Consider the following 13,502-nt stretch of genomic DNA (forward strand, 5'->3'; position numbering starts at 1 on the left):
ATGTTTCTGAAACCAGCCTACTGAATTGGAATTGCTGGGGCAAGACCTGGGGAAATGTGTCCATTCCAACAGGTATTTTTTAGAGTATAATTTTTTAAAAACACACATTGAACTTTGATATCTAAGTATTTTTGCCAGAAGGTTAGCAAGCAAACTGTAGGCAAATAATACATGCTGACGTAGGGTATGTTATAGACTAGGGGCAATGGGAGTGGTTGTTTTGGTACAGTGTATTAAGCCATTGCTCGGGATGCCTGCATCGCGTATCAGAACGCTGGACTTGCGTCTTGGCTACTCAGCTAACATGCCTGGAAAGGCAACAGATGACAACCCAAGTGGTTGAGTCCCTGCTACAAACGTGGATGACCCTGAAGAATCTCCTGGCTCTTGGCTTCAACCTGGCACAGTTCTGGCCATTGTTGCCATTTGGGGAGTTGAAGCAGTCAGTGGATGTTCTCTTTCTCACTTTTTGTCTCCAATTCTTTAACTCCACCTTTCAAATAGTAAATACATCTTTAAAAAATCCATCTAATTAGTGGATAAGTAATAATTGTGCCTATTTATGGGGTATAGTGTGACATTTGCTCTAAGAGCCCCTTACAGGAAGATTCAACAAAGCTAATTGGCATAGCCATCACCTTACCAATTCATCATTTTTCGGAGGGCAGGTGAGAATGCTAATAGTTTCTTTGGTAAATTTTGATCTATATTTATTATTTACAGATATAATGATCTATAAATCGTTGAGAAACAATCCTATGGCACATTTATTATTGAGTAGATCACTAAAACTTATTCCCAGTCTCCCTGTAACTTGGAGCTTTATTTGGCAAAGGTCTAGCCGACACAGGATTGTTTAGAAATGACTACCCTAAGATCCAGGCAAAGTTGTCTATTTTTATGCGACGTTTTGTGAAAGAAATGAACCCATGTGGTGCCCATGATCAGTCAGAGAAGGATCTGATTTAAGGGTGGCCACGTGGTTGTGGGACAGGGCTCAGCCAGGCTGGTTTGTTCGGATGCCTTGCTTGTTTCTGGATGACCTTCCTACCCCCGGGTTTAGGGCATGATCATTGTTACAGGATGGTCTTTGGGGGGCAGTGAGTGAGATCAGAAAGATTTGCTTTGGGGAGAAGGAGTCTAGTTTCCATGACTTGCTTGTCGGGGTGAGACAGAAAGGAGTGAGAGGTGCTCATGAAAACGTGCTGCTTCTGAGGTCCTTCTTGTCATTTTAGCACAGTAAGGTGCCATCCTTTGGGGTATTGTGTTTTTAGCCCCAACATCCCTGCCTCAACCCCACTCTCTGAGAGTTCCTGCACTGATGCTCTTGCCTAAACACTCCGCTGTTTGCCGGGTAACAAGTGAAAAATGAAACTGACTAAAGAGATACACTGGCTGGAGCCAATGGCCTACCCTTCCACACTCTTCCCTCCTCATGGCCCACAGTCTGCAAACCTGGGTTCTTGGGATTTCTTGCCTGAATGGTCCTGAGACCCCGCCTTTGTGCCACCATCCTGAGAATGAAGATATCCCTTGTGTGGGCATCCCAGGCCAGAGGGGCATCTTAGAGCTAGCTTGTTTGCAGGAATGTGCCATTTCTAGCGTGATGATAACACTCAAGTAATGCTGAGTAATGAGTTTTTGGGTAAGCACTGGTCATCATGGATGATAATCCAGGGAATTTCTATCAGACAAGAAAATAAAAGCTTGGTGAAATAAAATAATTTGTTCAAGGGTCTGTGGCTGGTGGACGGAGCCAGGATTTTAACCCTAACCACCCGACACTACTGCCCAAACTCTCCACCACTCCAAGACACTACTTTCCACCAGGAGAGTTTGTTCTTTTTCCTTAAAGGCAAGTGATTTTTGTCCCTATTTGAGGTCTGGCCTCAGGGTTCTGTGTACATAGTGAACTACAGGTGATGTGGATACACAGGACTCAACATAGTCCAGCAACAAAGAGCTGAGTTACAGCCCATCACAAGCCATGTTTGCGTAAGCCAGACAGGAGTTGCAACCAATTGGGTTGTCTCAGTCTGCCACTTCCTTTTCTCTGACTATAAATGCAACCTGCCCATAATGTGGTGAGACAGGGAGAGCCTTAATTTGCACACTGACAATCTCCATGTGTAGGCATCTCCCAAGTGTCTGCAGTTCTGCTCACCTAATGATGTTAACGAGATTTATCAACTCTTGTCTCTTTGGAAATTGTTTAACATTTGTAACTGTGTGCTAGATGACTGCTGCTACTCTACATTGAGACAAAACTTCACCCTTTATTGGGTGGTTTTTGTGTCTGGTACAATCCTTTGACACAGGAAGTACATTGGCATCACCACTCAACAAATGGAGAAGCTGAAGTTGGGTGTTGTCAGCATGCCATGGTGAGCAGGTGGCCTTTGTGACCAAATGGTGCTGGGAAACCACCTTTGGGAAATTACCCTTTGTAAGTGTGCCTGCATACATGTGTGCATACCATTAATACCCCCCAAAATGCTTATTGTTTCTGATAATTGAGTTCGAAGTCTCCCTCTGTAGTCATTTTATTGCTTCTTCCTCAATTCTACCTCCAAAAAGAAAGACTTTCTTAAAGGCTCTTATTAAGAGCTGAAGATTGCAGTATTGAGGTGCTTTTGTATAATTTCTTAATTTTCCAGGTGAGTGGATTCTCTGGGCCAGGGAAGCTCTTTCACACTGTGAAGTCGTGAACGCAGATTCCCAGGAGAATGTGGACCTCTACCTGTGGATCCATGGGAGCATGCACCCTTCTTTCCTGAAGGCTTAGAGGGCATCATTCCTTTTCAAGGTAATGTGGTCATTAGTGCCTGCCTCTCCATGGAGGGTGAGCTGGTGGGGCCTTGGCCTGCATTTCTGAACACAGAATCATACACTTAGGTTTATTCTGACTGGGCCTCTTCTCATCATGTACAAACGGAGCCAGTCTAGTAACTTCTCAGGGTCTGCTAATGTCATCGGCGGGGCTATCCTTGTACCTGTATTCCATTGACCTAATCTAGGCACTTCCACAACTCCATGTCAACCCATTTCATTCTGAGTCCGAATGGAAGAGTCAGCTTACTGGGAATGGCTCATCAATGTCTGCAATGAGAGCCATAAAATTCAGCCAAGGCCTGTGTTTGACCCCATCTTCTTCCAACCACAGAAGAGGAGTAACAACCCCCCCTTTTGACCCTCATAGTTGTAAAGATGGAAGATAACACACAAAAAGCTTTTACTTTATCCTAGAGTATCCATTACATCGATAAAAGTGGCCACTCATTGTTTCTAGCAATTTCTCTTCGTATGGACCATCAGTTGATTCTCCCCATCTAACAAGTAGCCTTTGTTGCAAACACCTCTGAAAATAAGTTGTTAGGTTTGACGTTAGGTTTGACATTCTTGGGAATTGAGGCGTCAGTTTCTATCAGGAGTTTTCCATCACATCCACAAAAGGATAGTCCTTGAACACAAAGAAAGTTTGAGGGCACAATGACAGGAGCAACAATCCGATTTCTTCTTCCTCCTCTTCCTCTTCCCCCCTCTTCCTCTTCTTCCTCCCCTCCTCCTCCTCTTCCTCCTTTTCCTTCTTCTTTGGCCTTTATGAATGCCTCGGAGCCTGAGCCCAGGATGAATTCAGATGTCTGAGCCTTGCTGAGAGTCCCACAAGTTCAACAATGAAAGAAAACATCCCAAGGAATAACCTAGGGGATGGTTTCTAAAGACGTTTCGTGCCCTCAGACTTCATCTCAAGAACGTGCCATCCATCTTCTCTGTCCTACACCGCTCCCCTCTTTAACCTGCAAGTTATGCTGGATTATTTTTTGTTCATCTTTTTCTTCAGCTAGATTACAAATTCCTTGGAGGCCAGGATTATCTGTGCATCCTCCGTGGGGAGCACAAAGTTATGCCAGTAATGGATACTATGCAAATGTTTGCTCCAGCCAAGCAAACGTCTGTTGGAGTGAATACCATTTGCAGGTTCTCTATAATTCAGTTTCCAGATGGCCACTGGCAGAACAAAGGCTCCACAGCCTGCTCACATGGGTGTAGTGACAGGCCTCCATCCACTTTGTAATTGCTTGTTATGACTTGTGCACTCATTCATTAAACACTGACACCATCCATAACCACCCATCCCTCCCTGCTCTCAGTGATCCTCCTGGGTATGTTTTTGTAGACTCAGTGTGAGAGATGCCTTGTGGAAGAGTTGTACAGAGAGAAGTGGTTGTATGTCTCCAAGTTTAGTTCTTCAGATACTGCATTTCTCAACTTCTCTCATAGTTCAGTGTCAGGTGTCAGCAAACCTCTGGTTTTACTTTCTCTTTCTGCCTTTCCTATGGGCAGAAAGTGCTCCTGTGAACGAAGTTGCTTTGGCAGATGGCAGAGCCATTCTATGCAAATCTACCCACTTCCGTATGGCCTGTGTGTGAGATGGAACTAAGCTTCATGCCTGGTAGTAGTCAGATGGATGGCTCCCTCGGTAATGCAGACATGAAAACAGGAGATTGAGAGTAGCTCTAGGGTGAAAATGTTGCTCTGCCAACTACAAGCACTGCTAGGTAGCTGCTCTGTTGCTGGTTGGCTGAACATAACCTTTTGAAGAACTTGGGAAATAGTGTGATACAACGGTTAGCATTTTCTCGTATTGGGGCTGTTCCGAGGTCTACTGAGTGTCATCCTAGGGATCCAGATGTTGACTTTCCTCCTCGAGAAAGGGGAAAGGTGTTTGGATAACCCAAGGATGTATCCTATCTTTAACATTCTAGATGCTTCTATAAAAAAAAAAAGAACAACAACAAAAAACAAAACTGTAACAACTCATAGTGTACCAGGTGCTGGAAGCTGCAATGTGAAGAAGCCATCTCAGTGACATGTTTGGACACTTGACTTGAGAGAAGCATTTTTTCCACATATAATGTATAATGTCTTATATGTGTGTAGACGGACTGTAGGAGGGACCTGCAGGAAACCAAATGTTTCCCAGGTGCTTCCTGTAGGTATCTGAGCATCAACAGGCACCAGATAAGAACATGAAAAGAATACCTTCACAGCAGGAGGCACCACTGTGCATCTGGTTCTTCCACTTTCATGGAACGCCATAAAAATAGGGGCAAGCACTGGCCAAATATAGCTGAATTCTGAGATCAAATAAATAATACTGATTCTTTTCTCCCTGAGCCTTTCAGCGGGCTCCTAGGCGTGGGCTGAGTTTATGTTGATAGGAAGGACATACGTTAACACTCTTTGGTGAGATAACAAATGGGAGGTTAGTACACATTTGACATTAAAAAAAAATCGACCACACAAGACTTCATACAGTTACAAGGTGCAAACCATTTTACCTGGGGGTTCTTAAACACAGCGTATTTTTCCTCTTTCTCCAAAAACAGTACTTTGTTTTCGGTGTCTCTTGTCCAGTCGGATAGGACTTCAACAACATTTTCGTGGTCTTCAAAAAACCTCTCTGGTGAGATAGGGAAACATATTCTCTTAGGCCTAAGACCACAAGGTTCAAACTTAATAGTTTCAAACCCCAATGTTTTCATCAAGGTGTCTAAAACTCTTAATTCCCACATGATGTCACACTGCAACATCTCCATTGTGTTTATCTTTCAGTGTCATCTGTCTTCAATGTGGCTTCCACTAAAAATGCAGTAAAAATGATCAGCTATAATACCATTTCTTGCAGTTTGAGAGGGAGGGAAAGAAGAAGACAGGTAAGAACTCCCACCTACTGGCTTGCTCCTCAGATGCTTGTAATGGCCAGAACTGGGCTGGACTGAAGCCAGGAGCCAGAAGCCTCATCCAGTTCTGCACTGTGGATGGAAGGGAACCCTACTACCTGAGGTGTCACTGCTGCATGCCAGTGTCTGAATTAGAAGGAAGATACAATGGGGAGCCAGAGCCTAGAACTTCAGCTGGATGCTCCGAAGTGGCGTGCAAATATCTTATCAATGGGTGGATGCAGCCCTCCAGCTTGTTCTGCCAGGAGATTTTACTTTAAACAGTGACAAGTGGAAGATACCAAGGCACCACTGTCTCTGTGAGGAGTACAACGTGGCAGGGATTGGCTAAAGCATTGTAACTGTGACATCCACAACGAGAACTCTAGAACATCGCTTGTCAAAACTCTCACTGCAAAATGACTATGCAGATCAAACTTAAAAGGATGGTTTTCATTTTTTTTTTTTGGTCTTGATCATAAAACTGAAGACAAATTCAAAGCATAGATTTGCTGTACATCATTTCCTTTGAAAAAGAAATTTACCCCAGTCTTCTAAAACAGTGAATTCTGTGTCTTTCAGTTAGCTTCCCAGAAAGCAGCTATTCTGTGAGTTCTTTAAGAATGAGACAGATTGTGCCAGGGTGTGGCCCAGTGGAGAAGATGCTACTTGGGATACTCAGGTTCAAGTTCTGCCCCTGTGTCCAACGCAAGCTTGCTTTTCACCTGCACCCTGGGAGGCAAGGGGCCTTGGTTCAGGTCTGTGGGTCCTTGCCACACAACTACGTTTGTGTTCTTGGGCTCTTGGCTTTGCTTTGTCCCGGTGCTGGCTTGTATGGAAGTTTGGGGAGTGAACCAGTGGATGGAAGATCTGTCTCTGTCTACCTTAGTCTCTCTGTCTCTCAAATAAAATGAAAATACAAACAGTTAAGAAAAAAGAATGAGAAATAATACAATGCTTCAGAATATTTTAATTGGCTTTCAAAAAGTTGTTGAATTTTAATTTTATCCATTCTTTTTAGTTATTTTACTTTTATTTGAAAGTAGAGTTAGAGAGAGAGAAAGAGAGAGGAGAGATCTTCCATCTGCTGGTTCATGTCCAAATGGCTGCAATGGCCCAAGCTGGGCCAATCAGAAGCCAGGGGCCTCCTCCGGGTAACCCACATAGGAACAGAGGCTCAAGGACCTGGGTCATCTCTCCTGCCTTTTCAGGCCATAATCAGAGAGCTGGATCAGAAGTGGAGCAGCCAGGACATGAACTGGTGCTGGCACATGGAGGCAAAGAATTATCCTGATACACTATGGTTGCAGCACCAACTTCATCCATTTATACAAACCACCTTTTGCTCAGTGGGCCTAAGCATTTTCCACTTTGACTCATGGAAGGCAGCAGTGAGGGAGGAGGGCCAGGGAAGTAAACACAGATGTGAACACAGCATGTAAACACAGCATGTTGTAAGGAAGTCGTCTCTGAGGAGAGGTGAGCTGAGAGGTACCCGATTATGGGAGGCACAGCTCTGTTTGTAGAGCACATGGCAAGAAGAATCATTCTGTCAAAGCGATAGTAATGCTTATATTTCCCAAGGTCTGGTCACCTGTCACAACCCATGCCTTGTCACTACAAAGAAATGAAGAGGCAAGCTCTGCACCTGCTATGGGGAAGAGATGGATGGGAATATGGCAAGAGCTTTGGACCAAGCTCTTCTTGAAAAGAAACCAAAGTCATCATATGGAAAAAACCCACCCAAGTTTGGGGATCCAGCCCATTCCTGGGCCGGAACTCACCGATCTGTAGCTCCGGGTATGTCTCATACAGACACCAGTCCACACCACAGTCACAGTGAGTTTTCTCAAAAAGGTTGTCCAGGACATCCCGGGCCAGCTGCCGTTCATCCACCATCAGCGACTTGGTGCTGTTATCATTCATGTGCACTTTGACCACGAGCTGGAGTGATAAAGGGGACAGACAGGCCAGTCAGTTTTGGGAATTACAGCAGCCCATGCAGAGGAAGGTTTCCAGTCGCCACTGGTTTTGCAAACTGAACAACGTGTCCTGGGAACTCACTCTCTCCTAAACTCAGTTTCATGTTGGACACCTGTGTGAGCTGCTAGGAATACAAAAGTGGTCAAACTGATTCACAAAACCAGAGGCCAAATAAAAAACAAAGCACTTCTTCAACAATCAGAGGCTGCGTTGGGGAGACAAAAGGTAGACAGACTTGAATAACTGCTGGCATCTTGCTTTGCCATGCTACTTGCTCTGATTCCATCCTGGAGACTGGAGCCTTTCTAGACTTAGAGCCACACCCTTTTCAAAAAAAAATTAAATATTTAAGTATTTATTTGAAAAACAGTGAGAGTGGAGAAAGAATCTCCTATCCACTGATGTACTTCTCAAATGGCCGCAGTAGCTGGGACTGTGTCAGGTTGAAGCCAAGAGCCTGGAATTCCCACTGGGTGCAGGTTCCCGAGGACGTGGGCCATCTTCTGTTGCTCTCCCAGGTGTGTGAGCAGGGAGCTGGACTAGAAGTGGAGCAGCCAGGGCACGAACCAACCAGGCTTGTACCTTGAAAATATGTTTACTCAGTGGGAGTTGTGTCTCATTTCATACAACCTTGGAGTATAACAGACCAAATACATCACTTCATTCACAATTGGTTCTTGAAGGTGCAGGAATGGCACTGTGACTGAGATGTTCCTGAGTGGCCTTACTGAGAGATGCGTTCACAGCAGAGCGCATTTGGGGAGGGGAGATGGGGTAAAGTGAAATAAATGTACACCAAGAAGCAAGCTGTTGTGAAGCATGCAGGCCAAGGATCAATCTAATTGACTTCTTATTCCATTTAAAACAATTCCATCTGGGGGGTTGAAATAGTCGCACAGTGTGTTAAGCCTCTGCCTGGGATACCAACATCCCATACGGGCACCTGTTTGAGTCCTGGCTGCTTCACTTCCCAGCTAGCTCCCTCTTAATGTGCCTGGGAAAAGCAGTAGAAGGTGGCGCAAAGCTCTGGAATCCTGCACCCAAGTGGGAGAGCTGGAAGAAGTTCCTGGCTGCTGGCTCCTGGTTGTGACCTGGCACAGCCCCAGCTCTGGTGGTCATTTAGGGAATGAACCCCAGAATGTCTTTCCCTCTCTCTCTCTCTGTAACTCTGCCTTGCCAATGAAAAATACACCTTTTTAAAAAATATATAGTTTTAAAAGATTTGGTATATTTTATATGTACTTTTTAAAAGATTTATTTATTTTTATTGGAACGTTGGGTTTACAGAGAGGAGAGACAGAAAGATCCACTGGTTGACCCCCCAAGTGGCCGCAATGGCCGGAGCTGAGCCAACAGATACCATATAGGAAATAAATAAATGGTCCATCTTTGTCTCTAAAATGAAAAAGCAACAATTATTTGGATAGTGTTACTCAACATTTTAATTTTATTAATAATGAAGTTTGGGGCCAGTGCCATGGTATAGTAGGTTAAGTCTCTCCCTTCAAGTGCCAGGATCCCATATGGGTGCTGGTCCATGTTCCAGCTGTCCCACTTCCCATCCAGCTCCCTGTTTATGGTCTGAGGAAGCAGTGGAGGGTGAAGCAAGCCCGTTGGACTCTGTGCCCATGTGGGATACCCAGAAGTTCCTGCCTTCAGATTGGCTCAGCTCTGACCATTGTGGCTATGTGGGGAGTGAACCTGTGGATGAAGGATCTCTCTCTTCCTTCCTGTTTCTCCTTCTCTCTGTAACTCTACCTTTCAATAAAAAGAAAAAAATATTTTCATGAAAGGCCGTTAAGTATAAGATGACACATGGAGTAAAACCATTCCATGTGGTGCTGGCATCCTCTATGGACACCAGCTCGAGTTCTGGATACTCTGCTTCTGATACAGCTGCCTGCTAACGCATCTGCAAAACAGTGAAAGATGGCACGAGTTCTTTGGCCTCTGCATCCAAACGGGAGACCCGGATGAAGCTTCTGATTCTTGGCTTTGGACTGGCCCCACACCAGCCATTATGGCCATTTGTGGAGTAAACTAGCAGGTGGAAGATCTCTCTCTCTGCACCTCCATAACTTTGCTATTCAAATAAACAAATAATCTTTTTAGAAAAAGAGATGTCATAAATTTAATTTCCTCCATACAAAAGTGATTCATAGTTTCTAGCTACTATTTTAATATTCTTTTTACAAAAGATTATTTACTTTTGTTTAAAAGTAAGATTTACAGAGAGGACAGAGGGAGATTTTCCATTTGCTGGTCACTCCCCAGTGGCTGCAATGGCTAGAGCTAGCTGGCTCAAAGATAGGAGCCTGAGGCTTCTTCTGCATCTGCTCAGGTAGATAGCAGGGCCCAGGAACCAGGGTCATCTGTCACTGCTTTCTCTGACCATAATCAGGGCGCTGGATGGGAAGTGGAGCAGCTGAGATCCCAATTGGTGCCCATCTGGGATGCCAGCACCGCAGAAGGAGGCTTAACCTACTATACCACAGCACCAGCATCACACTTTAATTTTCTTTTCAACAGATGCAAAATTGAGGTGCAGAGAAATTAATTAAACTCCTTCAGGTGAATAGCTAAAATGGGCCCATTATTGTAGTTCCAGAATTCATATTCTTGTTTTTTCTTTTTAAAAAAGATATTTCATTCATTATTTTTTGAGATGACCTATCTGCTTTTACATTACAGTGAAAGGCCTTTTGGCTACATTTACTACACAATGAAAAGTAAGAAGGCCGTAATTCAGCAGGAAAATGTACGGATTATATACAATAATCAAGAGAAAAGATGTTCAACTTCACTCACATGAAGTACACTTGAAAATAGATTATGAAAGCTACAGCAGCACGTAATTTCTATCAATGTATTCACAAAAGATTCTTAAAAAAGATTTATTTTATTTTTTATTGGAAAGGAGGATATACAGAGAGGAGAGACAGAGAGGAAGATCTTCTGTCTGATGATTCACTCCCCAGGTGGCCGCAACAGCCGATGCTATGCTGGTCCCAAGCCAGGAGCCTCTTCCGGGTCTCCCACGCGGGTGCAGGGTCCCAAAGCTTTGGGTCGTCCTCGACTGCTTTCCCGGGCCACAGGCAGGGAGCTGGATGGGAAGCAGGGCCGCCGGGATTAGAACCGGTGCCCATATGGGATCCCGGGTATGCAAGGCAAGGACCTTAATCACTGCGCCATCGCGCCGGGCCCCACAAAAGATTGAAAACAAAGTTTGACAAGCACTATCTGCAGCATAACTGAAACACATGGGCACTTCTTCCTCCCTTTCTGCCTCTCTCTCTTTCTTATTTTCCCACACATAAAGAGAAGCAAACAGTGCTTGTCTTTCTGTGTCAGACTTATTCAACATGATGTCCTCTGGTTCTGGCCACTTTGCTGTAAATGATGGAACCTCACTTTTTAAAGACATAGCTGAATACTATTCCTCTGTGTGTGTGTGTGTGTGTGTGTGTGTGTGTGTGTGCACTTCACAGCTTCTTAATGCCCTCAGCTCACATAGACAACCTGCTGGATCCCATATTTTGGGGAACATGAATAGCACCGCTGTGACAGCTTACCTTCTTAACTTTGGCTTCCTTCAGTTTTTCCAGGGCCAGCTTAATTTTATCTGCTTTGGCCCGGGCTTCTTCCTCTTCCTGTAAAACAACAAGGTAGTTTTAAAATTCGTGCATTCCCAAGACGCGGTCTAGCCTTTAGGCAATATGGTATAAACCTGAGGACTCTGTGGATGAATCCTGATTATTATTATTATGCAGAATCAACAAATGGGGAAGCCACAGGGAGTGGAGCTGGGTTCCTACAGTAAAACAGTTGTTTGAATGGCTCATTCTAAGAAAAATCTGTAGAAATATTTGCTTTACTTTTACGAGAGATTTACCATTAGTTATGATTCAAATCATGACAACATAAACTTTACAACTGCTGTTTCCAATGGTCAGGGATTTGTTGAAATCAGGCATTCCTCACTGTCAGCTTCACATCCCCAACCCCCAACTGTGACATTACCGGTGAGCTTGGTCTCTGCCCTCCTGGATAGGGTTGCCAAATTCAACCAAACTCCAGTCAATCCAATTTGGAAAATGTGTAAGGGAGGCCATATGTCCTTTAGGTATTGGGCTGGGACCAAGGACATGAAAACACATAAATCAGCTCCACAGTTCATACAAAGTGAAGAAGGCTTTTCTAGAAGTTTAGGTAAAAGCGAGGAGAATTTGCAAACAAATATGAGTACGGTTTTTAACCAGACTATAATTAATTCTGAATATGGTCCTGATATGTTTTAGGAAAACTCTGAAAGAAAGAGAGGGTGAGGAAGAGAGAGAATTACCGTCTGTTGGTTTATTCCCCAAATGTCACCTACAGCTAGGCCCAGAGCCAACAGCCAACAGCATAGTGTATCCCCCAGGAGGATAGAGGAACTCCAAGTCCTTGAGCCCCTCGGCATACACAGTATCACGGAAGCTGGGATAAGAAGTGGACCGCTACTTGTGGTAGTTAAACTCAGAAATTTGGATAAAGGATGTGAATGCTGCAGGCAGCATCTTTTTTTTTTTTTTAAGACTTGTTTTTATTAGAGAAGCAGATTTACAGAGAGAAGCAGAGACAGACAAAAAGATCTTCTGTCCATTGGTTCACTCCCCAAGTAGCCACAATGGCTAAAGAAGCCAGAAGCCAGGAGCTTCCTCCAGGTCTCCCACACGGGTGCAGGGCCTTAAGTCTTTGGGCCATCTTGACTGCTTTCCCAGATCACAAGCAGGGAGCTAGATGGGAAGTGGAGCAGCTGGGACATGGACTGGCGCCCCATGGGCTCCCAGTGCTTGTAAGGCAACGATTTAGCCAATGAGCCATGGTGCCAGGCTCCCTTCTGCCCTTCATACCCTGCAGGCATCATCTTAACCACTGAGCCCTTCCTTCCTAAATCCCACCCCTCAACACTGGCTCTTTGCTCACACCCAGGCCTTCTTCTTCTTTCTTTTTTGAGTGTTCTTCCTTTACAACAAACATACGGGGTTGGGGTGGGGGACTCTCTGGTTGTTAGCATCTCAAGGTCCCAGGCATCCACACGAAGGAAGGCCATGACCATGTGAGAAAGCAAGCAGATAGGCAGCGGAGGCAGACGGTTCTTCCGGCTCTGGCCCCACTCACTTACTGGAGAGAGGGGTTCTGGAGGGGGTGGCGGCAGTGGTAGGTCTAACACAGGATCAGCTGGGGGCGGAGGTAGATCATCCTCATAGTCACTGCGGCTGGCGGCGGTCATGGTGACAACTGCTCCATGACCATGAGAGGCAGCGCCCCCGAAGCTCGGCGCCGCTGAGGAGGGTGAAGGATGGGGACCTTGTGAGGACTGTTTTTGTGCTTGGATTGTTTTCTGCTCGGCTTCTTGGATGTCGGCTACCAGGTCGGCCATGAGGGCATCTAGATCTTGGTCTTCTAGTGCATTTAAGGACTCTGGCGGGGGGAGACAGTACATGAGTGACAGAACCTAAGTCTGATCGTGCAAAAACAGACACAAGACAATTTAAAAAAAATAACATAGTTTTTATTTTAAAAGAATATCATTTAGTTTTTATTTATTTCAAAGGCAGAGAAGTAGAGACAGACAGAGATCTTCTATCCACTGGTTCCCTGCCTAAATGCCCCCAATGACTGGGACAGGGCTAGCTCAATGCTGAGATCTCAGAATTCTCCCAGGTCTCCCCAACAAGAGGCAGGGACCCTAGCACTTGAGCTGTCACCTACTGCATTAGCAGGAAGCTGGAACTGGGAGTGGAACTGGGGCTA

The 13,502-nt window shown here is 44.9% G+C and overlaps 1 protein-coding gene across 1 annotated transcript in view; it reads right to left on the reverse strand.

The window, feature by feature from the left end:
• LOC121161614 (amyloid beta precursor protein binding family B member 1 interacting protein) overlaps positions 1 to 13,502 on the reverse strand; it is a 79,253-nt gene that overhangs the window by 21,292 nt on the left and 44,459 nt on the right. Inside the window, exons 4-7 of the mRNA XM_040988103.1 lie at positions 12,871 to 13,169; positions 11,279 to 11,356; positions 7,508 to 7,667; positions 5,343 to 5,464 (exon numbers count right to left, since the gene is read on the reverse strand). Coding sequence (XP_040844037.1) covers positions 5,343 to 5,464; positions 7,508 to 7,667; positions 11,279 to 11,356; positions 12,871 to 13,169 — 659 coding nt within the window. The remainder of the gene's footprint in view (positions 1 to 5,342; positions 5,465 to 7,507; positions 7,668 to 11,278; positions 11,357 to 12,870; positions 13,170 to 13,502) is intronic.

This window comes from Ochotona curzoniae, unplaced genomic scaffold (assembly GCF_017591425.1).
Source record: "Ochotona curzoniae isolate NIBS_2020 unplaced genomic scaffold, NIBS_Ocur_1.0 contig_4797, whole genome shotgun sequence".
NCBI classification, from domain to species: Eukaryota; Metazoa; Chordata; class Mammalia; order Lagomorpha; family Ochotonidae; genus Ochotona; species Ochotona curzoniae.